Source organism: Zingiber officinale, chromosome 6A (genome assembly GCF_018446385.1).
Source record: "Zingiber officinale cultivar Zhangliang chromosome 6A, Zo_v1.1, whole genome shotgun sequence".
NCBI lineage: Eukaryota > Viridiplantae > Streptophyta > Magnoliopsida > Zingiberales > Zingiberaceae > Zingiber > Zingiber officinale.
The window spans coordinates 95,546,419-95,574,239 of NC_055997.1; the positions used below are offsets into that span (position 1 = coordinate 95,546,419).

At 42.6% G+C, this 27,821-nt stretch overlaps 5 protein-coding genes across 5 annotated transcripts; 2 read left to right on the forward strand and 3 right to left on the reverse strand.

The window, feature by feature from the left end:
- Positions 1–3,182: 3,182 nt before the first annotated feature.
- On the reverse strand, positions 3,183–4,514 carry LOC121995073 (casparian strip membrane protein 2-like). Its single transcript, XM_042548910.1, has 3 exons — positions 4,493–4,514; positions 3,429–3,606; positions 3,183–3,351 (listed from the first exon to the last, which is right to left on the reverse strand). Exons 1-3 carry the CDS (start codon positions 4,512–4,514, stop codon positions 3,183–3,185), a joined length of 369 nt encoding a protein of 122 aa, XP_042404844.1.
- Positions 4,515–20,266: 15,752 nt separating this feature from the next.
- LOC121997018 (momilactone A synthase-like) lies at positions 20,267–21,562 on the forward strand. Its single transcript, XM_042551224.1, has 2 exons — positions 20,267–20,427; positions 20,528–21,562. The coding sequence occupies exons 1-2, from the start codon at positions 20,390–20,392 to the stop codon at positions 21,291–21,293; spliced, it is 804 nt and encodes a 267-aa protein (XP_042407158.1). The 5' UTR covers positions 20,267–20,389; the 3' UTR covers positions 21,294–21,562.
- On the reverse strand, positions 21,554–22,727 carry LOC121997016 (casparian strip membrane protein 2-like). The gene is made up of 3 exons (XM_042551223.1): positions 22,222–22,727; positions 22,021–22,144; positions 21,554–21,948 (listed from the first exon to the last, which is right to left on the reverse strand). Exons 1-3 carry the CDS (start codon positions 22,686–22,688, stop codon positions 21,733–21,735), a joined length of 807 nt encoding a protein of 268 aa, XP_042407157.1. The 5' UTR covers positions 22,689–22,727; the 3' UTR covers positions 21,554–21,732.
- Positions 22,728–23,714: 987 nt separating this feature from the next.
- Positions 23,715–25,671, forward strand: LOC121997019. Its single transcript, XM_042551225.1, has 3 exons — positions 23,715–24,538; positions 24,792–24,960; positions 25,055–25,671. The coding sequence occupies exons 1-3, from the start codon at positions 23,813–23,815 to the stop codon at positions 25,504–25,506; spliced, it is 1,347 nt and encodes a 448-aa protein (XP_042407159.1). The 5' UTR covers positions 23,715–23,812; the 3' UTR covers positions 25,507–25,671.
- Positions 25,672–25,729: 58 nt separating this feature from the next.
- LOC121997020 lies at positions 25,730–27,322 on the reverse strand. The gene is made up of 3 exons (XM_042551226.1): positions 26,495–27,322; positions 26,265–26,419; positions 25,730–26,109 (listed from the first exon to the last, which is right to left on the reverse strand). The coding sequence occupies exons 1-3, from the start codon at positions 27,051–27,053 to the stop codon at positions 25,768–25,770; spliced, it is 1,056 nt and encodes a 351-aa protein (XP_042407160.1). The 5' UTR covers positions 27,054–27,322; the 3' UTR covers positions 25,730–25,767.
- Positions 27,323–27,821: the final 499 nt, after the last annotated feature.

Sequence of the window (27,821 nt, forward strand, 5' to 3'; positions counted from 1 at the left end):
TGCTGGGGAAGTGGCGCTCCCGTTAACAGCTGATGGACTCCTCGTTGATGAAGCCTACAACCACAGCAACGTTAGTGCCGAGCCGAGACGGGTTCCCCGGTGATGGCCCTCCGATGCTCAAGTCAAACACCGATGATGTAGAAGAAACGAGGAAGCAAAATGGCAGAATAACTGTAACCATAGTAGAGATTATGCATACCTCCGTGGAAGCTTGGGGATCTTTATATAGGACTCCCTGGGAGTGCGTGCACGCTCCCTGATGTGTGCACACTCCTCAAAGCATACCCTGAAGAGACGTGTCAGAAAAGTGTCCCTGACACCATACCTTAACGACTTGAGCATATCTCTAACAAGACAGCGGAAGCTTCCATCGTACGATCTTCTGCTTGACCGGCCGAGCTCAAGCTTTATAAAGCCGTGGTGTCGGCTTCTTCCTCTCGTGTTTTCTGCGAAGGCTGTCGGCGAGTTCTTGCGCAGTTGGTGCCCCGGCGACACTCCGCTCCTATTTCCGACGATCTTTTCGTCTCCTGTAAGCTCTCTCGTTCCTACCTCTCTCCAATTGCTCGCATCCCTCTTCGTTCCTTACGGTTTTCCTAGTGTTCGTTTTATGTTTCCTGCTTATTGTTCCGTTAAACTTCTGTCGAACCTCCTATTTTTCATTTTCCGACGATGGCGAGCTCTTCCCGATCGTCTAACCCCGCTCCTGGCCTCTGGTACACCACCACGGAGACTAGGTTTGACGAGGGTGATGTTGAGAACCTCCGAAACACTTTCGAAACCCCCCTGACCATGAAATCATTTTGCCCTCTTCGCCCGATCGGCCTAATGATCCACCAATCGACACAATATGTTTGTTCAGAAACCAGTTTGTGGTCGATCTTCGCTTCCCAATCCATCCTTTCATCCTTGAAGTTCGTAATTACTTCAATGTTCCTCTCCCCCAACTAGTACCCAATTCCTTTCATCTATTGTGCGGCGTTGTCGTCCTGTTCCGGCTGCACGGCATCCCTTTAACCCCTTAAGTTTTTCATTATTTCTATTACCCCAAGCAGTCCGAGATGGGGACCTATCTCTTTCAGTCTCGGATCGGTCTAGTATTTTTTGATAAGATGCCAACTTCGAATAAACACTGGAAGGAGTATTTCTTCTTCATGCGGCTTCCCGAATGGATAAGTTTCCGGACCCAATGGCAAGTCGAACTACCACCTCAATCGGACCTGAAGAAGTACAAGAGCCGACCGGATTATCTTCATGTAGTGAATATGCTGACCGGTCAGAAGTACGACATCTATAAGCTATTGTTGGAGGGTGTTTTGTACATCTTTTGGTTGAGTCCGATCCGCACGAGGCTCCTGAGCGGCTTAGATATGAAATTTCTCGGCTCCTTTCTTTTAATTCTAACTGATTTGCTTTTTTCCTTTGGTAGCCAAATCCATGATGCGAGCACGTGCGACCGGCCTGACGAAGCTGAAGGATGCTAAGATCGAAGCGACTGCTGCCAAAGAAATGGCGAGCCTTAGCTTGACACCGATCGGCTCCCATGAAGGCACGCAAGCCGAGAGCGGGGAGACCCCCACCACCGTTCAGACAGCCAGCATCGAAGAAGTTACTGAGCCGCTCCCATCTCTCGGAGCACAACTCACCGCTCAGACCGAGGGTATCGAGTCTTCTGATGAGGGGTTGCCACTCATCAGGCGCAAGAGGCGCCGTACGGAAAACACCTCCCGATCCGCCACCTCGACCGTAGGCGCCGCCGAGGGCACTTCTTCTCCTGTGGATGTCCCAACAGTGGAAGCTACCTCATCCAATCGGACACCATCCCTAACTGCTCCACCGTCAAAGGCCATCGTTGCTCCCATTTTTGCAGCCGCCCTGAACCCTACAAAGACTGCGGGTGTCCAGGATCGATCCGGCGTCAACCGCCACTCCCTCGGGTCCGGTGGTCTCCTCCTCATCAAACCCGAGCGACCGACGATCGGTGATGGCGACTATCAACCTTCCGACGGAGGACTATCTTGAGTAGTGCGCCTGTCCGACCATCCCCGAACACAAGATTATAATTCGCGGGCAACTTGTCGGCATTTGGGAGGAAGCATGAGCCCGAGCGGCAATGATATCGTTGTTGGTTGCTACTCGGAATACCGTCCTAGTTCCCCTGTACAAAAATTTGTACAAGCATAGAACTATCCTAGCTACCCATGTGCTCTACTGAAGTTAAATTTGGATTACAAATGATGCTTAACATTATTAATCCAAATTGTCTTTCAGAAGTTAAATTTGGATTGGAAACGATATTTAACATTTTTACTCCAAGTTTAACCGATGTGATCTTCCTAAGTCAAAATCATATTACAGAAGTTAATCAAATATCTATTTCAAAGATCGGCTTCCAGGTTAAACATGGCAAAGTACTAGGCCTTCTTGGGTATGGGATCATCCACCACTTCCTAGACAAAGCCTCACAAAGAAATCAGATATTTAACTTCGTACAGTAAACTGGGTTTAACTATAGAGACCTCAATAGAAGCACATTATCGAAACATGAAATCGAAAAATAAAATCGAAAAATAAAATTGATAACAAAAACGATAACTTAAAATCGATAGTCTCTTGTATTTAGTTTTTCAAAATCTATACAAAGAACATGAACTAGTTATGATGCGGAAACAAATAACTAGTTATACCTTTCTTTGTAGCTTATAGCCTCTTGATCTTCTGTTGTATTCCTCTCCTCCTCTTGGACGTCGTGTGGGCGATGATCTACCAAGATGAAATCCACCCAAACTCCTTCTTTTCCTCCAAGACTCTTGAGCCACCAAGGAATGTCAAAATAGGAAATTTTCTCTCTTCTTTTTCCTCTCCAAGTAACCGACTACCAAGATAGAGTCTTCTTCAATTCTTTCAAGTTTCGGCCACCAAGAAGAGATGAGTGCTGACCTTAGAAAGAAGAAAGAAAGAGAAGAAAGGATGGTGTGCCGCCGGCCTAAAGAAGAGAGAAGAGAGAGGGAGGAAGGGCCAGCCACACCAAAGAAAAGAGAGGAGAGTATAGGGTTGTGTGTCTCATGAGGCACCCTCTCCTTCTCTTTTATAATCCTTGATCATGGTAAAAAAGGAAAGTTTTAAACATAATTAAAACTTAAAGATTAATTAATTACCTGCGTCCGCCATTTACGATTAATTAATTATATATTTCTTTTAAAGATGAAAAATGAGTGTTCGAGGCCTACTAAATCGAAGATAAAGAGGAGAAGCCTTGGGCAAGTGGCCTGTGGGCGAACGATGCCGACGATCGAGAAGGGAATGGAGAGCACGAGGTAGCCTGCGGCGATTCCATTCGCTATCACAAAGAACCTGCAACCAGATCACAATTAATTAACTAGATAATCTTCCTTCTTGATTGTTATAATTAAGATCGATTCATGATTGACAATAGAGCGGGAAGGTCGGTAAAGTTGGCGCGGAACTGGAACAACTGGGTGAAGAAAGGCAACGTCTCGTTGGTGGTGCCCATGGTGACAGCGGCCATGAGGGTGGCTGCGATGCCGCAGAGCCACAGCACAAAATCGAGGAACGCCAATAGTTGGCTACAACCAAAAGGCGTCACTACTGCCGGAGAAGAAAAAGAAGGTTACGCCAATAGTAGATTAAGATATCATTGTTTTATAGCATCCTTAATTCATCGATTAATAGGTTGACGAGTTTGAATGAAAAAGAAGGTTGATTAAATTGTGATAGTTTCAGGTAACAGAGAAGATCGAGGAGGGATTAATAGGAATCAGATGGTTAATTAGGTTTAACTATCAAGTATTGGTTGTTAGGTTAATAAATTATTGGAATCTGGGTTGATTAAGGTATGCTCACTGCAAGGTCTAATTGAACCCATTACTGATTGAGTTGGACTAATTTATATAGGGATTAGTTGTGAAGATAATTGAGAGATAATTAGATTGGATTAATTAGGGTTTGATTTGCGTTATCCGATCTATGGTATATCTAGTTTTTTTATTTGTGATTATTCATTATGGGTTTCTAATTCGAGATAGAAGCTCAGATTGAAGGACATTCATCACGTGGCACAGATAAAAACGGATACTTCTTGCTTTGTTCATTTAGTACTTTGAATTTAGTGCCTGATCTATGTTTAGATAGTTATTATATTTACCTTGACTCTATTCGTTCTTACTTCTTGAACTTGATCTTTTATTTCTTGATCTTGTGTGCTTATCCATTTTGATATCCATGTTGTCTCATTGTTATCCATGTTATCTATGACCATTTATGCTCATACTATTATACTAGCGATACTATACCATAGCATAGCTGTAGAATATTGAATTAAGTCACCGGCTTGATATTTAATCATGCCTGTGTATTTGTAAGATTATACCATAGTATAGGATATCGAGTATCCTACTTGACATGTCTATTATTTAGGCTCATGCCTAAACACGAGTGAGGTTAGACCCTTCTACCTATTATTACATTGTTATACCCTGACGACCTTTGTCCCTCATTCGGGCTTAAGAGAGTCGTCAGCAATCGTTGTTATATTTTATCGACTATTGTCCCCCACTCTTGGTTGATAGAGTCGTTAGTAACCCTTGGTATATCCTGTCGACCATTATCTCCCACTCGTGGTTGAGAGAGTCATCAGCAATCATTGTTATATCCTATCGACTATTGTCTCCCACTCTTGGTTGAGAGAGTCGTTAGTGACCATTGGTATATACTGTCGACCATTGTTTCCTACTCATGGTTGAGAGAGTCGTCAGCGATCATGATGTATACGACTGCCCATGAGACCATCTGTGGTGGCGAGTTTGTGTGTGATCTGTAGCTAGATAGCTACGTATATACCCTGTCTACCCACGAGACCATTCGTGGTAGCGAGTTCGCCCGTAGATAGTGACTGTTTACTTACCTTGTCTGCCCACGAGACCATTCGTGATAGCGAGTTCGCATGCAGACAGAGACTATTTGTTTATCCTTACTGCCCACGGGACCATTTGTGGTAAAGCGTTCTCCTGTAGTCAGTGTTTGTTATATACTTGCTATATGTCAGTCATGTATCTGTTCGTGAAGCTTGAGATGTACTATATGTACTCCTGATTTATTGGTCACACCTGGTTGAGCAGGTTAGTGGAAGATTATTATTTTTGGTTATGCTTTAGTTAGCAGACGATTATAATGGCACACTTACTTTTGTAGTAAGTATTTTCCTGAGACTGTATACCTTTGTCTCTTTATGTTATTATCATGCACTATCTTCTTGTACCTGTGGAGTATGTTATTCTCACTATCCCTTGCTTTCCCTTTGTTTCCAGGTTAGCAGGTAGATTACATGTCGTATTGCTCAGAGGTCCTGGCTGCTAGTTGATGGTTGCTACTCGGAAAGCCTATAGGTTCCACTGTACAAAAATTTTGTACAAAGGTCTGAACCTTTTCCTAGCTACCATGTGTTCTTTTAAATTAAATTTTGGATCTCCTGCGGAACTTAACACGTTTGATCCAAAACTTAATCTATTTGTTCTTTTAGGTTTTGACTTGGATCTCCTGCGGAACTTAACACGTTCGACCCAAGTCTCCTTAAGTTATTAATTCCATTAAATATTAATTTTCATAAAAGGTTCCCAGTACTGACGTGGCGAGGCACATGGCCTTCTTGGATATGGGAGCAACCACCACCGACTAGACAAAACCTTTAATAGAAAGCTAATATTTAATTTCCTAAAATAACTTTAGGTTAACCAAAGAGAACAATCAAATCACAAGGAAAAGAAAGAAACAAAAGAACACAACTTCGAAAAAACATATTCGAAATACTAGAACGTAAGCCTCTTGTATTTGGTATTATTTCCATAAATAACTAGCATGATGCGGAAATAGAAATTACTAGTTATACCTTGTAGAAAAAACCTCTTGATCTTCTACCGTATTCCTCTTCTAACCTCGGACGTTGTGTGGGCAACGATCTTCCAAGATGAGAAACCACCAACCACCTTCTTCTCCTCCAAGCAAGGTTCGGCCACAAAAGAAAAGCTTCACCAAGGAGAAAAACCAAAATACTAACCAAGCTCCAAGAGATGCTAGCTTTCTCTCCTTCTTCTTCTTCTTCTCCGAGTAGTATCCGGCCACCACAAGAGCTCCAATAGAAGGGTAGGGTTCGGCCACCACAAGAGGAAGAGATGGAGAGGTTGGCCGGCCACACCAAGGAACAAAAGAGGGAGAGGAATAATAGATGTTGTATCTTGTGAAGGCACCCTCACCCCTTCTTTTATATTCCTTGGCCTAGGTAAATTAGGAAATTTAATTACAATAAATTTTCCTTAATTTCCTTGACATGATTTAATTGAGAGAAATAAAATAAAATTTCCCCAATTAATTTGTGATGGCCGGCCACATCATTGGAATACAAAAGAGGACAAGTTTTAATCAACAATTAAAACTTCCTAATTTGTTTCCGGAAATTTTAAAAAATAAAATTTCTCTTTAAAATCTCTTCATGGTTAATAAAAGGAAATATCTATAATTTTAATTTTATTAACATGTGAATAATTTTAAAGAGAAAATAAAACATCTCTTCAAATCTACAAATAAGGAAAGAGATCTAATCTCTTTCTTTAATCTTTTGTAGATCTTTTACAAGAGAGATATTTTAATTTTAATTCTCTTTAAAATATATCTTCCACATAATAATAAAAATTAAAATTAAATTTCTTTTTTAATTTTATTTGGCCGGCCCTACTAGCTTGGGTTCAAGCTAGGGCCGGCCACCCAATGCCGGCCCTAGCTTGATTCCCAAGCTAGCTTGGCCGGCCCCCTTTGGGTGGGTATAGAAGGTGGGTATAGGTGGGTATAGTACTCTATAAATAAGAGACTACGATAGGAACCGAGAGGAGGAATTAGTTTTGGTCTCCCGATAAAATTAAGCATCCCGTGTTCGCCCCGAACACACAACTTAATTTTATCAACGATAATTCATTCCACTAGAGAACTATCATTGAACTACCGCACCAATCCCAAATTTTTGGACTCCTTCTTATTATGAGTGTGTTAGTCTCCCTGTGTTTAAGATATCGAATGTCCACTAATTAAGTGAGTTACTGACAACTCATTTAATTAATGTCTAAGTCCAAGAGTAGTACCACTCAACTTTATCGTCATGTCGGACTAAGTCCACCTGCAGGGTTTAACATGACAATCCTTATGAGCTCCTCTTGGGGACATTATCAACCTAGTATCTCTAGGACACAGTTTCCTTCTATAATCAACAACACACACTATAAGTGATAGCATTTCCCAACTTATCGGGTTTATTGATTCATCGAACTAAATCTCACCCATTGATAAATTAAAGAAATAAATATCAAATATATGTGCTTGTTATTATATTAGGATTAAGAGCACACACTTCCATAATAATCGAGGTCTTTGTTCCTTTATAAAGTCAGTATAAAAGGAACGACCTCAAATGGTCCTACTCAATACACTCTGAGTGTACTAGTGTAATTATATAGTCAAGATAAACTAATACCTAATTACACTACGACCTTCTAATGGTTTGTTCCTTTCCATTCTGGTCGTGAGCTACTGTTTATAATTTATAAGGTACTGATAACATCATCTTCTGTATGTGACACCACATACTATGTTATCTACAATATAAATTAAATGAACAACTACAAACAAATGTAGATAATTAGACCAAATGTGATTCTTTATTCATAATGAATGTTTACAAAGCTTAGGCTTTCAGTATACACTCCAACAATCTCCCACTTATACTAATGACTAAGCTGCCATATCTTCTACCATACATCTGATTCACATTCCCTCCACATGCCGATCGAAAGCTTTCGCCGGAAGGGCCTTAGTGAAAGGATCTGCCAGGTTATCCGCTGATGCAATCTTGGCGATGACAACTTCTCCTCGCTTCACAATATCTCGTATCAGGTGATACTTGCGCTCTATATGTTTACTCGCCTTATGAGCTCGTGGTTCCTTCGAGTTTGCAACTGCACCGCTATTATCACAATAAATTGTGATGATCTTGGGCAAACTAGGAATCACATCTAAGTCCATTAGAAAGTTCCTGAGCCATACTGCTTCTTTAGCTGCCTCAGAGGCTGCTACATACTCAGCTTCCATGGTTGAGTCTGATACGCATTTCTGCTTAACACTCCTCCATGAAATGGCTCCACCTCCTAAAGTAAACACATAGCGATGTAGACTTCATCGTTATCCCTATCTGCGAAAGGAAATCCGTGTAACCCACAGGGAGCAAATCATCCGCTTGGTATACTAGCATATAATCCTAGTCCTTCTCGGTACTTTAATATATGCTTTACCGCAATCCAATGTCCTTGTCCAGGTTACTTCGATATCTGCCAACTATGCCAACAAATATCAGGTTTCGTACATAGCATTGCATACATTAGGCTTCCTACACCGAAGCATAAGGAACTGCTTTCATGTCCTCTATCTCTTTGATGTCTTTGGAGACATCTCTTTAGATAAAGCTACTCCATGTCTAAAAGGTAAGAAACCTTTCTTGGAATCGCATGCTAAAACGAGCAAGGATTGTATCTATATATGAAGCTTGGGATAGACACAACATTCTTTTCTTACGATCCCTTATAACTTTGATCCCAAGAATGTGCACATTCTCCTAAGTCCTTCATATCAAATTGTTTGGACAACCATACCCTTACGCCCGATAATACTTTGACATTGTTGCCAATTAACAAAATATCATCTACGTATAGTACAAGAAATACCACCACGTTTCCGTTACACTTCTTATATACACAAGACTCATCCGGACTTTGAATAAATCCATATGACTGGATTACTTCATTAAACCGGATGTTCCAAGACCTTGAAGCTTGCTTCAGTCCATAAATGGACCGATTGAGCTTGCACACTAGATGCTCTTTGCCTTTTTCAATGAACCCTTCTGGTTGCTTCATATGGATGTTCTCTTCAAGACTTCCATTAAGGAAAGCTGTCTTGACATCCATTTGCCAAATCTCATAATCCATATGAGCAGCAATAGATAAGAGTATCCGGATAGACTTAAGCATGGCTACCGGTGAAAAGGTCTCCTCATAATCGATTCCCTCTTTCTGAGTGTACCCTTTCGCAACAAGCCTAGCTTTGAAGGTTTCTACCTTCCCGTCTGTTCCTCTTTTCCTTTTGTAGATCCACTTGCATCCAACGGCTTTTACACCATCAGGTGGTTCTACAAGCTCCCAGACCTTATTAGAGTACATAGACTCTATTTCAGAATTCATTGCCTTTTGCCAAGATGCTGCATCTATATCTTGGAGTGCTTCGTCGTATGTTCGTGGATCAGGTTCATGTTTACCCGGGACCAAGTCTGAAGACTCTCCCAAAAACATGAATCTTTCAGGCTGCCTTACAACCCTCCCACTACGACGAGGCACTGTCTGTGGTTGTGTATCATGTGTGACACGTGTTGCAGTCTCTTGTGGTACTTCATCTTGTACTGTTGGTACTGAAGTAGACGTGTCCTCTCTAAGTTCTTCTAAAACAATTTTACTACTGGGCTTGTGATCCATTATATAGTCTTCTTCTAAAAACTGGGCATTGGTGCTAACAATGACCTTCTGGTCTTTAGGACTATAAAATAAACCACCTTTCGTTCCTTTGGGATATCCTACAAACACGCGAACTTCTGTACGAGATTCTAACTTATCAGCATCTGGTTTCAGCACATGTGCTGGACTACCCCATATCCGAATATGTCTTAGACTGGGTTTTCGCCCATTCCATAATTCTATGGGAGTAGAAGAAACTGATTTAGAAGGTACTAAGTTCAGAACGTATACTGCTGTTTCCAGAGCATATCCCCAAAACGAATTTGGTAATTCTGAATAACTCATCATTGATCTAACCATCTCCATAAGAGTCCTATTCCTTCGTTGCTACACCATTCTGTTGGGGTGTTCCAGGTGCAGACAATTGGGATTGAATCCCAGCCTCTGATAAGTAATTCCTAAACTCTCCTAAGAGGTATTCGCCACCACGATCAGATCGTAGTGTCTTGATACTTTTACCTAATCGTTTCTCCACATCAGCCTTGTATTCTTTGAACTTATCAAAGCACTCGGACTTGCGGCGCATTAGGTAAATATATCCGTATCTTGAATAATCGTCTATGAAAGAGACAAAATATTCAAAACCTCCTCTTGCCTGGACAGACATAGGACCACACAAATCAGAGTGAACCAACTCTAACACTTCTTTGGCTCTATACCCTTGGCCTTGAACGGCCTCTTGGTCATTTTACCTTCTAAGCAAGATTCACAAGTTGGAAAATTTTCCAACTCTAATGAACTCAAAAGTCCATCGGCTATAAGCCTCTGAATCCTACTTAAATTAATATGACCAAGTCTTAGATGCCAAAGATATGCTTGGTTCATTTCTGAAGGTTCTTTTCTCTTATTAGAATTAGAAGATGAGTTATAAATTTCCATGTTTTGCTTTGTGGAAGAAATTGGATTTAAAGTATACAAATTGCCAACTAATGCACCATAACAGATAATCACTTTATTTCTTTTAATAACTACATCGTTACTTAAAGAAACCGAATATCCATCTAAAAACAGTTTAGAAACTGAAATTAAATTCTTTCTAAAACTGGGTACATAAAGACAATTTCTTAAAACCAAATTTCTATTTCTACTAAAAGACAAGTAGACGTCTCCCACTGCAACAGCTGCCACCTTAGTAGCATTGCCCATGTAGACAGTAATCTCCCCTTCAGATAGTCGTCGGGTTTCCTGGAACCCCTGCAAGGAATTGCAGACATGATCAGTGGCTCCCGTATCTACACACCAGGTGCTGGTAGATAACACCGCTAAACATGTTTCAACAACTAGAGCATGAGATATACCTTTGTTTTGGTTCCTACGAGGACAGTCCGCCTTCCAATGTCCTGCCTGCTTGCAGATGAAGCATTTGCCCTTCGGCTTCTTCACTCCAGCTTTAAATCCCGTACTCTGAGATTTATTCACTTTCTTTGCTGAACCAGCTTGTTTCTTCTTCTTCTTTCCTTTCGGTTTAGAAGTAGAACCATTTTCAGCATAGTGAATTTGAGCATTGTGACGAAATAATCCTTCTGCTGCTTGAAGTTCTGTCAGCAATATCTCATGTCGCATCGAGAGTTTTGTTGCTGCTATTACTCTTACTTGTATTTTGGCTTTCCAAACTAATTCATCTATTGTATAACTTGTATGTGGATTTCTGGTCTTGTGGTATCCTTTTATCTGTTATGTATTTGTTGAGGTAAGTCATACCGGTACGTAGTCTAGTTTCTAATTTTGGGTGGTTGTGTTTGTTTTTAGCCGTGTGGGTAGATATTATCTTGTATTGCCTTGGGGACATGTATTCAGGTTTTGATTGTCATTGTTATAGGGGAGGTGTTGTCCAATTTTCGTCAGACAACCTTACCCTTGGGGCATGATAATTTTTTGGTATCAAGCCAAGTTCGAGACCTATTTTCATATTTCAAATTTCATGCTTTGTTTTCTTGATGTGACTTTTGAGTTTTGAGACAGACACCGATAGGACATCTCTGAGCTATAGGAAGTAAGTTGTATAACTGTTATCGTTTACTTCTGTTAGTACTTATTTAGTTGTATGTAATAGGCATGACACATGGTAGGTCAGCTACTGTTCATAGTCGTGGTCCGAGTTGATCACATAAATGACATGTTGAGTCAATGGGACCGTAACATGTTGCCAGAGAAGTGATTTTTCTCTAGATTTGACTGATGCTGAGATGGATATCAGAGGTCAAGTCCATCAAATCCTACTGGAGATCAAGGAGTACAATCTCAGGAAATGCCAACAATAATACTATCTATGCCATTACCAATTAGGTATTGGATAAGACACATATACCGATACTGGCCTAATTATGTAACACCCTTAGGATATCTAGCAAGATTATTTATTTTTACCATGGTTTAAATTAGGCCGTATGTGTAAATTTGCAAAAGAAATAAAAATAAAATAAAAATTGAACCAAAAAGAGATAACCAAGGTTTGAACCTTGGATCTCTTACTAGATACATGTATATGTTAACCAATAGACCAAGAGAAGATATTGTTAGAGAGAGAAGTGACAATATAGTTAAAAGTAAGAAAAGAGCTTCTTTCATTTAGAAGGAGAAGTTAAAGTTGCCTTCTTTCTCTCAAAAGAAAAGAGGACTCTTGCTTCCTCTTTTCATTAAGGGAGAAGTAAAGGAAAAGAGAAGGAAAAACCCATTTTTCCTTCCTCTTCTCATTTGGAATAAAAGGAGAAAATGAAGGAAAATATCCGAAACTCTGATATCAGCACTGCTTCGTGCCAAAACCTCACACACAACTATCTAATGCATAATAACTATTCTAATAACATGTAGTAACAATTCTAAACCTAAGCTTAAGCAAGGTTTACTGGTTCATGGCATTTTAACAACTTAAAGTGCATGAAGGTATAAATTCTAAAAGTTCTAATTGTTTAAATTTGCTAATGTTCAAAAGTGCATAAGACATGAAAACTGAAACTAATAACTGTAAAGTGCTAAAGTAAATGCTAAATCCCCAGAGGGTCTTTTATTCCAGTTCCTTCCACCCACATCTTGATCCGCATTGACCTCCAGCCTCCACTGCTAGTCCACTTTCCTTTTTCCTGTATCTGCAGTATAAGGAAAATAGTATCTGTAAGCTAAAAAGCTTAGTAAGAAACCATCTACCTCACTAAAACATGCAACGATACCAACATGCTTTTAAAAAATGTTATTTGAAAACATGTACTGGCATGGCATACTATGGTTGCAAGCATAACTGAAATAACTGAACATGTAAAGTGAAGCATGGCATAGCAACTAATCATATGAATCAATAAAGATAAACTGACCGAACATATAATAAGCTAAACTGATACTGAATTCAAACTCATCTAACATAACTAATTCTGAGTTTTGAAAACTAATTCATAATAAGTGAAAATACATAATCATGTTGTTTGGGCCCGGCAACTGTACTTGCTGTGCGCGCATCCCTAACTAGACCCGGGTTTGCAAGTCCCGAATTTAGTAGGGTTAACTAGGTTATCTAAACCTAGGGACGACTGTGGGAGTCCAACCCATGGATATCTGATCCAGTACAGTGCCACTGAAAATAAAATACTGAATATAGTTAACTGTTTTAACTTGCTGTTTCTAGGTTATCTGAACCTAGAGCTAGGTTATCTGAACCTAGAGGCGACTGTGGGAGCCCACCCATTGGACCGTAGTCCCATAAAACTGAACTAAAATAATGTGCTATTTTAAATGCTCCTAATGCATTTAACGGAGCTATTAAACATAACTGAGGTGGCATTTAGCTACGCTAACGTTTTACCGAACACTTAGTGTGCTCAAACTCTCTCCTCTAATAGGGAGATCACCTCTAGGCACCCGACAACGTCTAGAATCTCCAACTCAAGGAGAACAACGTGTCCGGCCCATCTAGAGGCGCTCAACTAGATCCAATCCTCGAGGAGGGCTAAAACACACCCTATGTGCCGAAAAACCTGCATATAGCTAAAACTAAAAGTATGCAATCAAACGAAAGCTATTATACTGCAGGTGAGGGGTTTCTTACTTGTGTGCTAGATTTCTTACAAATCTAATCGCTAGAAATTCCGGTGGAGGTGCCCCTTTCGAGAGACTTCTCGCGTCTATGCGTTCCTCTCGCGAAGGAGTGCGCCCTCGTGTCGAAATCGTCGCCGGAAAGTGTCCTTGGGGCCCTAGAGAAAGAACCCTAGGTCTTCCTTGGTGTGGCGCCGAAAGAAGGAGGAAGAAAAGGGAGAGGTGGCGTGAGAGGGTTTCGGTGGAGAAGGATGTGCCGAACCAAAATAAAATGAACCAAACCCTCTTTAAGTTTCCTATTTATATTAAGTGGGTATTTTGGCCCAACTCAATTATAATTATCTTTGGTTCTCCTTTCTCTCAGCACGACCCTGTTGGGTTCACCGGTTACTAAGGCTAACTAAAGGTTTAGCGGACCCGAGAGGTCCCGGGTTCGATTCCCGCTGAAGCATTTTTATTCTTATAATTATTTTTGTTATTTTCGTTACTCGGAAAATTCCGGAAAAATATCTAAAAATTCCAGAAAAATCATAGAATATTTATAATGCAAGTTTGAGAATTTTCGGGCGTTACACTTATGTTTTCTCATGATGTATGGTCTTTGATATGTGATTAGTTTAAGTTCCATGCTTCATGATATGATATGTTATGTCTTAGGTTATGAGACAAGCTATGCTCCATGATATGATATGTTATGCTCATGATATGATATGTTATGCTCATGATATGATATGTTATGTCTTATGTTATGAGATAAGCTATGTTCCATGATATGTTATGCTATGCTCATGATATGATATGCTATGTTTCATGATATGATATGCCATGCTCAATGTTATGAAGATCACATGTTATGTTTTATGCTATGATATGAACATGTTATGTTTCATGATATATGTATGAAAGGCTTATGTAAGAAGAAAAGCCTAAGAGTTGCTTCCCTTAAGTTGGGATCAAGAGCACTCTTCATGGTATGGCAAAGAGATGCTTCCCTTAAGATGCGATCAAGAGCTCTCTTCATGATATGACAAGAAATTATGACTTGTATGATAAGCTATGATATGCATGATGACATGATATGTATGACATGATATTTTATTTTATATGGCTTGTACCAAGGGTGGGCTCCATAAGCGCCCCGAGGTCGATGGTCTATGAAACGGGCCTCGTAAAAAGGGATGGGCTCCTTAGTACACCCCTAGGTCGACAGACTATGAACGGACCTAGATCCCTAGTAGGTTCGGGGCTAGCTACCCTGTCCTAGGGATTGCGCGCATTTATGTATGTATGTGGTACAAGCCGGACCCTCATGATGATATTATGTTCAAGTATGTATATGATATGTTTTAAAAAAAAAAAAAGACATGATGCATATGTGCATTCCATGATACATGTTTTAAAAAAAAATATACATCTTGCATCTACATGCACATATTTTATGAATATTGTTTATGCACTATTATGAACAGGTATGAGTTATGATACATGCTTACAGGATATGATATGTCTCATGATATGTGCTTACATGATATGATATGTTTCATGATATGCGCACACATGCTATGCTATGCTATGTTATACTTCTTATATGAGATGATATGTTTACGTTATGTTCCCTCATGCTATGTTATGATATGTTATGTTTCTTATATGATAAGATATGTTCTATGTTATGATTCCCCATGCTATGTTATGCTATGCTATGTTTCACATGCTATGTTGTGTTATGTGCCTTATGTTTTATGAGTAGGAAAGGAGCTCATTAAGCCTTTGGGCTTATAGTTTTATGTTCCTTGTACTGCAGATAAAGGCAAGGAATGGATGAATTAAGGGGAGCAGCAGGAAGGGCAATGATGATGTGTGTGGAAGTGGCATGGTGGATAGATCAAATTAAGTTTAAATCTATATTTGGTTAAATTTGTGCATGTGAACTAAGTTTGGACCATATGCTTATGATGATAGTTTGAGCTAGTATGTGACGCTCTTATGATATTTTGCTCAAGTTAGAATAATTATGATATGGTAAAATGCTAATAAGTTATGATTCACATGCCATGTTTAAGACAATCAAATGCATATGATAAATTTTTAAGTATGTCTTCCGCTGCCATGAGTTCATATGCATTAGTATGTTAGGTGAATGTAAGTAACCCCGTCCCTCTAAGGGCAGTCAGAGTGTCCTTGGAAGGGCGGGCGCTACAAATTAATCGAGGATTGATGTGTTGGTTAATCCTAGGAAAACGTACCGGTTCCACTGTACAAATGTCGAACCTTTCCTTAAATAACCTATTGTATTCTTTAGAAGTTAAATTAGGAATCGCAGACGGAACTTAACATCATTGATTCCAAATTTAACTTACCTGTTCTTAATAGTTTAGATTTGAATCGCAAGTGGAACTTAACACTATTGATTCAAATCCACCTATGTTATTAATTCCATTAAATATTAATTTCCAAAATTGGCTTCCAGGACTGCATGGCGAGGTACATGGCCTTCTTGGATATGGGAGCAAACACCACCGCCTAGTCAAAGCCTTTTAAGGAAAGTTAATATTTAATTTCCTTAAATAACTCTAGGTTAACAAAAAAAAACAATCGAATCACAAATTCGAAAAAGAAGAAAACACAAACTCGAAAAATAAATTCGAAAAACTAGATCTAATTGCCTCTTGTATTTAGAATTCTTACAAAGAAAATAACTAGTATGACGCGGAAGAAAATTACTAGTTATACCTTCTCTTTGTAAGCTAATGACCTCGAGATCTTCTACCGTATTCCTCGCCTCGCCTTGGACGTCGTGTGGGCGACGATCCTCCAAGATCAACTCCACCCAAAAGCTTCTTCCTCTTCTTCTAAAATCCAGCCACCACCACCACCAAGGAGAAGAGAGCAAAGGGAAAGGAGAAGGAGAAGGGGTCGGTCACACCAAGATCTCCAAGCAAGAGAATAAGAGTTGTGTCTCATGAAGCCCCCTCACCCCTTCTTTTATATTACTTACCCAAGGCAAATAAGGGAAGAATTTTTACAAAAATTAAAATCTTCCTCTAGCTTTTCCTTTTCCCTTTTAATTTTCCTTTTCTATCCTCTTGATTGAATCAATCACCAAAATTAATTGATGATAATTTTTTTTTTTTTTAAACATGGTCGGCCACCTTGCTTGGGCACCAAGCAAGGGCGGCCGGCCCCCATAAGAGGAAAATAATTTTTATTTTTAATAAAATTTTATAAGAAAAATTCTTATAAAATTTTACAAGCTCTCTTTCCTAAAGTAGGAGTTAAAAAAGGAAAGTTTTAAAAATTAAAACCATGTTTTAAAATTTAAAACTTCTCTTACAAAATTTTCTTTTTTAACATAATGATAGAAAATTTTAATTTTAAAACTTATCTTCCTTTTTTTCTTAAACCATGAGGATGGTTAAAAAAGGAATGTTTTAAAATTTTTAAAACTCTCTATTAAAACATGTGGCCTAATTCAAATAAGGAAAGTTTTTAAAAAATTAAAATCTCTCTTTTAAAACTTATAGTTTTCTACAAAGAGAAGATTTTAAAAATTCAAAACAACCCTCCTATTTGAATTAATCTTGGCCGGCCCCTACAAGCTTGGTCACCAAGCAATAAGGTCGGCCCCTATAAGAGGATGTGGCCGACCATTGCTTGGCCACCAAGCAATGGTCCGGCCCCCTTCTTGGACACCACGAAGAGCCTTACATTTGGATGGACTTGAGGCTATAATGAGGCTACGACAGGAACCTAGAGGAGAAATTGGTTTTGACCTTCCGATGAGCTTGAGCATCCCGTGCTCGCCCCGAACACACAACTCAAGTTCATCGATAATAACTCATTCCACTAGAGAGTTATTATCGCACTACTGCACCAATCTCAAATTACATTATGGGCTCCTTCCAAAGTGTGAACATCCAAAATGATAATATGGATGGATGCTCTTATAAATCTAATAATTTATTTCTTTTCACAGTATGGATTATAAATCACTTTGGAACGAACATACTATTAGAAAGGAGGATAAGTGACTAAACTTTCGACACCGTGCAATTGATAGTAATGTACGAACAAGCTTATAAGATAAGCTCGTTTGTACATAACTATAAAGTGCACAGTGTAGTATGTATACACTGTGCATTTTATACACTGTGATAGTTAAACAGTAATTAGAAGAGCACAAAGTAGTATGTATAATGGTAAATCACAACATATACGTCATAGACATAATATCATTAGGCAGTTGATCTCGAACGGAGTGATTGCAATCAACTATGTCAAGTCCCAAGATAATTTGGCAGACCCTCTTACGAAGGGGCTAAGTCGAGATCAAGTATACTGCTCATCGAGAGGAATGAGATTAAAAATCTACAACTAAAACGATTGTAACGGTAACCCAACCTTGTTGACTGAAGATCCCAAGATCTTGGTTTAATGGGACAACAAAGTTACAGAAGTTGTGTTACAGCACACGAGATATATTTCTCTATCACAATCCTAGGATGAACTTGTGCTCTCCTACCACATGTAGTGAGGTTAAGCTTATGCTTTTAATGACTTCTAGACCTTTATAAGGTAGAGTATGGTAGGATACTCTTGGTAAAAGTGTCACCTATGTGAGTGTGAAGACAGGTCGCTTCAATGAAACACTTATGAATCCAAGATGGTGTCCATGACCAAAAATGGAATCAACCATGAGAACCAAAAAGTAGGTGAGACAAGTCTCTGTGTGGGTGTTATTATCTTAGTATACACAAACAGCTGAGCAGTTCAAGACATCACGTTCACTGCGCAGCCTAGTATACTCAAAAACATTCCACTACGGAAGGTTCAAAGCCACAAGCTACCTCTCCCGTTGCATTGACTTATCGATTGAACTCTTGAAAAGGTGTCAGCATGCATATATACATAAATTTCCATTCATGTGGGGGATTGTTGGAATACGATTTTTCGAATGGAAAAACGAGGTGCCATCAGTCAATGAAAGTCAGAATTGACTTCAATTAATTCGAAATCTATGTTTCGTGTAGATAAATCTAGACTATTGATTTGCTCAAAACCGATTATGGATGAATAAGAAATTAATTATTTAAAGTGAAGCCTAAATTAGTAGATGGAGAATAGTCCCACGTCTAAAAGAACAAGGAGAGATTGTCTCCTTATATATGTTATGTGTTATTGGAGTTAACACAAAAAACACAAGGTGCTCTCTTCCCATGGGTGAGCAGGTGCTCGCACCTGCGAGCCCGCCACGCGTGCACGTAGCCATGGACACAATGGGTTTGTTGGCGCACTTTGTACTTCGCATCATCACGAGGAGCTTAAATTTATGCTCCAGGCGGTGGTGACATATCACTTGACTACTCAGGCATGACGTGGCACGGGTACGTGCAGGGAGAGATGACCAGACTGTTGATTGGGCAAACGAGTGATAACCATTGGATCGAAGATGGTGACTGCATTCAGAGTCCAAAAAGCCTATGAGAAGGTTCGCCGGTCTCAAAGTTTGTAGTGCTGCTACTCCAAGACAACCTATGAGAAGGTTTGCCGGTCTCAAAGTTTGTAGTGCTGCTACTCCAAGACAACGTCGTTGTATCTTGGAAACGAATTACTGCTATCCGTTAGCACCTGTAGCGGAGTAATATCGTTTTACGGAGATAATGTTAAACACTAGCCTTGACGATTTCAGTTTGCATCCTTTTCAACAGCAATCCTCGATAGCTCCAACAATCGTAAAGCGACTACGACCACATCGAAACCAACTGTTCATCGTTAAAGACAATCGGAGCAGACAATATTTTCTCAAGAAAAAACTCACCTCATCCTTAAGTTATTTAATGGTCGATTATAAATTCATCAAATAAATTTTTTTCTCTTCGTATAATTTTAAAACGGATTGTTAAAGATATTTGGAACGAAGGTAATATTAGAAAGGAGGATAAGCGACTAAACTCTCGACACCGCGACTAAACTTACTACACTGTGCACTTTATAGTCATGTACAAACGAGCTTATCTTATAAGGATGGGACCATTGAGGGTTAAGGACGGGCCGGCCATTGAGGGTGGGTCATGCATGTTTTATTTATCAAAAATGTGGTTGGCATGAATTAAACGAAGAAATGGACGCTGAGTAAGTCCAGTCTGATATAAAATTCGATAACAAGTTGGCTTCTTGTGAAATGGAAATATATATAGTCCAGTAGTTAAATTTTCTAGCGATTAAATTGCTAGTGTTTAGCTGATTTTACTACTCCTCTAACCTCTTTACTTTTTTTGTTCAATCTTTTTATCCTTCTTTTTTTGTTGATAAACTAAATGGTCAACTCTTCAAGATGTGATCGGTTCTCGGCCCATAAAAATTTCTAAAATGAATTCAAAAGTGCAAGTATCTCATCCTAGGAGTTAATGGCCCAGGTTTATCATCCCCAACAAATAGCTGTCCAGACTTTCACAAAGATGCACTGAACATTGTTGCCGCTGTACAGCAGCCTGGGGGCCCTTTTTCAATCTTTTTCACTAACCTGTCTAACAAATTGAATTATTGAACTACAGTAGTGTTCCTTTTAATTTGGATTAGTGCTCCAAGCATTAATGAGAAGCACGGTCATTTGTTCTTCGTGATATTTTGAAGTGAGAAACACGAGTTAATTAGGTTAATTATCAAGCATGAGTTTGTATAAAAAGGCACGATGGCAGTAGCAAGATGCACCGATCGTTGGGACATTAACATCTGTTGAACACACTATGGCAAGCTCCTTCCTTCTCTCCTCTGTAGCAAAAAGGTTATTTGTCAAACCATTTGATTAATTCCTCATTTTTCTTCAATTTTCATGTTCATGACTTCAGATTCATGCTTCAATCTTGCTTTTGTTGCATAAATAGGCTCGAAGGGAAGGTGGCCTTGATCACCGGCGGGGCGAGCGGCCTCGGCGAGTGCACCGCCAAGCTGTTCGCCCGCCTCGGCGCTCGAGTAGTCGTGGCGGACATCCAAGACCACAAAGGCCGCGTCTTGTGCGACTCACTCGGCCCGGACACTGCCTCCTACGTCCACTGCGACGTCACCAAGGAGTCCGACGTGGCAAGCGCCGTCGACGCCGCCGTCGCCCGGCACGGGAAGCTCGACGTCATGTTCAGCAACGCCGGCGTCGCGGAACCGTGGCAGAAGTCGTTCCCCGACTGCGAGGTGGATGACTTCCAGCGGTTGATGTCGGTGAACGTGACGGGGGTGTTCCTGACCACCAAGCACGCGGCGCGGGTGATGTCGCCGGCGGGGCGGGGGAGCATCGTAATCACAGGGAGCGCCGCGTCGACTACTGCGGGATTGGTGCCGCACGCATACACGTGCTCGAAGCACGCGGTGGTGGGGCTAATGAGGAGCGCGGCCGCCGAGCTGGGCAAACACGGGATTCGGGTCAACTGCGTGTCGCCGCACGGGGTGGCGACGCCGCTGGCGATGGCATCGTTTGACTTAGACAAGGAGGCCTTTGAGGCCACGATTGAGAGGTCGGCCAACCTGAAAGGGGTGAGGCTGGGAGCGGAGGACGTGGCGGAGGCGGTGGCGTACCTCGCCGGCGACGAGTCCAGGTACGTGAGCGGCGTCAATCTGCTGTTGGACGGAGGCTTCACCATCGCCAAGGGATTGGCGTAGATGGAACCGAAGCTACCGAGAATGAATTTCTCCATTCACTTGATGCTCGTGCAGTACCTATTCCGATATTATCTAAAATAATATTATCTAAAATACTAGTGCAGCCATAAAATAATACTGTCAGAAATAATTATTATATGAATATTGGCTGGGCTGGACGGACTTCACGTCCATCGCAATCCGACTGCACTAGCTAGCCCGCTTTGAATAATATAATCGTCACAATAATCAACTTAAATTACCATCAATAAAATAATTAATTATGCAAACGACACATGGAAAATATTTTCTTTCACTTGATTGACCCTTTCCATCCGCACACGCAATTCTAAAAATAAAACAGAGCAACAATATTAGGTGAAGTAATTGACAAGCAGAGCTGCACACACTGATGCGATCGAAGTAATTGACAAGCAGGAAGGCCATAGAAGGCAATCGATTAGCGCTTTCGCAGAAGGAGACCGGAGATGAGGAGCAGCGCCATGAAGAAGACGACGGCGATGAAGGCGGCGACGACAGCCCCGCTGATGCGCTGGCAGAAGCCGTCGAACTGAAGGCAGATGGCCACCCAGTTGGCCTCCGAGCTTCCGTTGTGTGCTAGGTAAACGATCGCCGCCGCCGAGGACGCCGCCGCCGAAGTGAAAGCGACCATTACCTGCGTCCGCCATTTACGATTAATTAATTATATATTTCTTTTAAAGATGAAAAAGGATTGTTCGAGGCCTACTAAATCGAAGATAAAGAGAAGAAGCCTTGGGCAAGTGGCCTGTGGGCGAACGATGCCGGCGATCGAGAAGGGAATGGAGAGCACGAGGTAGCCTGCGGCGATTCCATTCGCTATCACAAAGAACCTGCAACCAGATCACAATTAATTAACTAGATAATCTTCCTTCTTAATTGTTATAATTAAGATCGATTCATGACTGACAATAGCGCGGGAAGGTCGGTAAAGTTGGCGCGGAACTGGAACAACTGGGTGAAGAAAGGCAGCGTCTCGTTGGTGGTGCCCATGGTGACGGCGGCCACGAGGGTGGCTGCGATGCCGCAGAGCCGCAGCACGAAGTCGAGGAACGCCAAGACGCGCTTGCACCCGCCGACGCCCTTGGCGGTCTTCCTCATAAGGAAGGGGAAGCTGCGCGGCGCTGGGGCCGGCGGCGGAGCAGCGGCCACGGGAGCTTTGGCCCTGGTGTCGGTGGCTCGATCCTCGACGGGGATGACGACGGCGGGGGCTGCTTCACCGTTGGTGCTCATCTTGTACTCGACGTTGGGAACTGGATTGGTCTCTGTGGTTTGATGAATTAGTTGCTTCTTGAGAACCCAAATTAAGATGAGCAAAATATATAGAAAAGTTGGGGCAACTGCCATGCACGGTGCCAGTGGAGAAGCTCGGCCCATGGAGCAGGAATTGGGCAGGTGCTGTCAACTGCTCTCTGTCTCATGTTGTATTTGGTACAATAATGCAGTAGCACTGGTGTTTAATTCTTAACATATATATTCTCTTAGATGAGTGTTGAAGAACTTGTGGATTCGTTACAAGCGCATGAATCAGCAGTGGTGAAGAAGTTAAAAGAAGTGAACCTTGAGTAACAACATTGGAGTACAAGATAATGAAAATTTCAGAGAAGATTGAAAAGAGGAGAATAAGTATTGGACCAGACAAATGATTAATTCTAGCCGCCAGAAGGCCTGACAAGCTTAATCAAATGGCTTGGCCTTACTGGAACCCACTAGCAGGCACAACCAAAGAAACCCCCAACCAAACCCACTCAATTGGTCGACCGACTTAATCGACATGTTCAACTGGACTATACGAACTAGCTACCCATGCCTAATTTTGTGGACTAGCCCGGCCCATTGATTCTCATGGACAGACCAATTAACTTAGCCTTGCGCAATCTCATCTATCCGAACGGTTCGAAACCAGCTGGGTTAGTGGATTTTCGTTAGCTGCCGGCCAAATGGTGCCTAGGGCAACTATAATTTTTTTTTAATTCAGATATTTTATATTATGATCCAATTAATTTGAAAGATGATGAATTCAACCCCAGATAAGTTTCTCGTCATCATCGGGATAAACTCATTTGTGGCCTACACAAAGGGTTAAATAAATCAACCAGGGCATTTGCATCCCCCAGCTTCCTAGAAACTGGAAATATTATCCATAAATTCTTCCTTTAGACTTGCATTAATCGCCTGAAATATAGCAAATAAAGAAAGCTGAAAATACAATTCAAAATTCAACTCCCATCAAGGCCCGGTACCTCTTCGAACGCCAACCAGATTCCACACGTTAAAGGAGTTATGATTTTTTAGTCAATGTGATACAGCTTGAAATTAAAACAAAATAAAATAATGGTCAATAGTCAACTCCTTTCGTTCACTTCCATCTCCAATCTTCGTCCAAGCCGATTTCTATAAAAAGAGAGATCATTGGAACTCTTGCAGAGAAGGATCGAAATCGACCACCTTCCACCTAGCGCCTTTTCCCTTTCCCTTCGAAGATCAAACCTTTCCCGTCGATGGCCTCCGACGAAGCCCCCAGCCGCACCCTCGGCGGCACCGAGAACGGGTGGTGGCGCGCGTTGCCGGGCGGCACTGGCGTCAGCGTCCTCATCTTCCTCCCCACCCGCCCCATCTCCCGCCCCCTCCTCGAGTCCGCCGTCCGCAGCCTCCAGTCCACCCACCCCATCCTCCGCGCCTTTCTCTCCGCCCCGACCCCCGGCCAACCCACCTTAACCGTGGCCTCCGCCCCCTCCGCCACCGTCCGCGTCCTCGCCGCCTCTGACGTCCTCCCCGCGGAGCCGGGGCCGGTATCCTCCTTCCACGCCCTCCTGGAGCGCGAGCTCAACCAGAACGCCTGGGCCGAGCAGGGCCCGGCCGACCCCATCCTGTACGCGACCATCTACGAGGGCGTGCCGGAGGAGGGGCGTACCGCGGTGGCGCTGAGGATGCACTCTTCGGCCTGCGATCGGGCATCGGTGGGAGCCGTGCTGAAGGAGCTGGTCCAGCTCCTGGCCGGCGGCGAGAAGGGAAAGAAGGAGGAGCCGTTTCACGCGGCGTTGGAGGACTTGATCCCGAAGGCGGACACATACAAGCCGTTCTGGGCGCGGGGGAAGGACATGATCGGCTACGGCATCAACGGCCTTAGGACGTCGACCCTACCGTTCGAGGACACGGTGACGAGACGCCAGTCGGAGGTGGCGAGGTTGGTACTGAGCCGCGACGAAACTCAGCAGCTTCTCTCGGTTAGTGTTTTTTCTTGTTTTTTTCTTTCCTCTTTAATTTTTTTCATATACCCTCAAAAATAGACTATGAATATAGTTTAAAAAAAAAACTATTTTTCTTCTCAGTCAACAATACAATAATATTATCTGCTCCTAAAACACAACAGCGTAGTTGACCAGGAATCTTAATATTCAAATATATATTAAGGCACTGAATGAATGTTCTTACAGAACCCACAGTTTGGATAAATGTTGTAGTGCTTTTGGATGTCAGGAATGCGAAGAAAGAGGTGTGAAACTCTGCGGAGCAATTGGAGCTGCGGCAATGATCGCTGCGCGTTCATTAAAGCAACTCGAGAACCAGCAGTACGAGACTTACTCGCTCGTCACTCTCATTGATTGCCGCAAGAATCTCGATCCTCCTCTAAACGGACAGAACCTGGGTGAGCATTTCATAGCCCGCGAGAAATCTAAGTATTGTCGCCGAGCGAATCGAACTGAACTGAAACTGAACTGAAATGCCATGGAATCTTGCAGGCAACTTCCAGTCCGCGGTCATTAACACGCACAACATTCAGGGGGCAGAGAACTTCTGGGAGCTCGTCAAGAGGTGCCATGAGGCCTACCACACGGCGGTGACCAACAAGAAGCAGCTGAAGGACATCAACGATCTCAACTTCCTGTTCTTGAGAGCCATCGACAACCCCCAACTGACACCTTCGGCGTCCCAGAGGACTGCCCTCGTCACCGTGTTCGAGGAGTCGGCAATACACGAGTCGTCGGAGCTGCCGCAGGAGCTCGGTGTGGAAGACTACATTAGCTGTTCTTCGGTCCACGGGATAGGGCCTTCACTCGCCGTTTTTGATACTATTAGAGATGGCAAGCTGGACTGTGCCATCGTGTACCCTGCTCCTCTGCACTCGAGGAAGCAGATGGGAGAACTCATCGATCACATAAAGGGGATTCTTTTAGGAACCGATGAAGAGTAGGAGAAAACTTGTGTTGTTTTCTATTTTATTTGTTGTAATGAGATCCTAAAATTTCTCTACTGCAGTATTACCTCTGGCAATAAGGAGAATGTAAACCCATTTATTGTGATTTCGTATCAGATTGGAGATCAAGAAAGTTTCGAAGAAAGTGTAGCTAATTGCTTACATGGAATTTCTTAGCTTTACCGAGAGACTTAATATCTGTGTACTCATTGATCAGAGGAAAGCGAACTGCGGGTGAGCGGTCTGTATTGACAATGGTTACAGGCATTCGAGTGGGGACATGTCTTTGGTTTCAAGGTAAGCAATTAGAGATCGGAGCATGGAGAGCAGCTGGCGCTGGTCCTGCATGTGCCTGCACACAAGAGCCAGGTACTGCATGGCCTCTTCAGGGCGAAGCCCCGCCACCAGAAATGGGAAGAGGCGAGGAGAGTGGGTGGCTTCCATTATTGACATCAGTTGCTCCGTCCAGGAGAGGGAGGACAATGGGTCATTCTCTTCCTGTTCCACTTGGGCTCTTAACGACATTTGGCTCTTTATCGTCATCTCCAACAATGGGAACAGCTTCTTCTCTTCCTCCTGAAAGTGTTCCTTGAAATGTTCCTAGCAAAATTCGAACGATAAGAGGTTCAAGAGACTAAATCGGAATTGGACCAGCCAATTCGATCGATTGAATCAAACTCTCGACTGGCAAGAAGGCAATGATCATGCGGCATTTGGATGAGAGGAAGCAATTTAATTGGAAAGTGTAGACCTACCTCCAAGGTCTTGAATCGCGAAGACAAGTTGAGCAACGCCTCCTGATGGAATGGGGTACCGGCCTCCATCACCACCGTCGATTTGATGTCCTCCTTGATCCCGTTAATCAGGGGCAGATCCCTCGCGTGCTCCTCGTTCGCCACCTTGCACACCGCTGCCATTGACGATGATCGCGCGTTTAATCGCCATCGAGATCGGAATAGACGCTTCCTGATCTATCAACTCGTACCTTGATCGGCCGCGACCTCGAGGGCCGGGAAGAGGAGGCGCTCCTCCATCTGCGCGTGCTCCATCACCAGCTCCACCAGCAGCCCGTAGCTCCGCCCCATCCGCGCCGAATCGCCGCGCCCACGCCCGCCGGCGGCCATCTCCTCTGCCCATCTGCCCAGATCCTCCACGTGTCGCTCCAGGCTGCGATGCTGCAGCGCGGCGACGAGCGCCACCTCATCGGCCTCCGTCCCCGCCGGGGCCGGCCACCGACTTTTCCCGATCTTCGCCAGAGCGTCCGCGGCCACCCGCGGGCAGGGGAATCTGGAGTCGAGCTCGCGGAGCAGCGTGTAGTCCCCGCCGACGAGAGTGTCGGGGCCGCACTGGAGGAAGGGGCGGCCGAGGAGGGGGCTGTCGCGGGGGATGAACTGGTAGGGGACAGACTTGTAGAGGAGGGCGAGGCGGAGGCGTGAGGAGGTGAGACAGGACTCAGATCCATAGAGGCGGATGGTGGGTGAGGCGGAGGGGTTGGGCGGCCGAGGGCCGGATTGGGACTTTGGCTTGGGAGCGCAGTTGCCCATTTGCGATCGGATCGAGAAGAGGAAAAAAAATAGAGTACACAGAGAGACCGAAAAGGAGGAGGAGGTTATGAGCGTGAGGCTTTTAGTTCAAATTAGTAGGGTTAGCTGTTGAGGGAGGGATTTGAGGAGGGCGGGGAAGACGCAGGAGATGGAGCCTGAAGCCGTTGGCATTTTAAGCGGGAGGGTTAATGTTTATGCGGTACACGATGGCAGGTTCACGGGCCTTTTGCCTTTTCCGGCATTCGGTACCGATGGGTCGGCTGCTACGTCATAAATGTTAAAAATCTACCCTGTTTATAAAAAACTAAAAAAAAAAATATTCTTATTTAACTCCCTACTATTTATGCTATTTCTTATCAACAATTAATTTGATAAACTGCTTGGGCTGGGTCAAAACTTTAAGTCGATCTTTGCCAGAGGGCTGATGAATATAAAGTATAACAAATAATTATACTGACTTTTGTTTTTTTGCGTTCCGGCCAAAGAGCTGTTGAACAAGATAGATGAATCGAAGCGGATGCAAAAACAACGTACAAAAGCTGTTAAACTTTTAGAGCACCAAACATTTAGCTCAAAGAACACCAAAACTCAATTTAGGGTGCTCTTTCAACGTCAATTTAAGTTCGGTAAGTTAGGTACATGTTTAAATTGTTGTTTTGTAATGATATTTGTATTATTTAATAACTTTATTATGTGTTCTTAATAGTATTAGTAGTTTATAATAGCTTTGGTTGTGTTATTACTTGAATATAATCACTTTGAAAAACA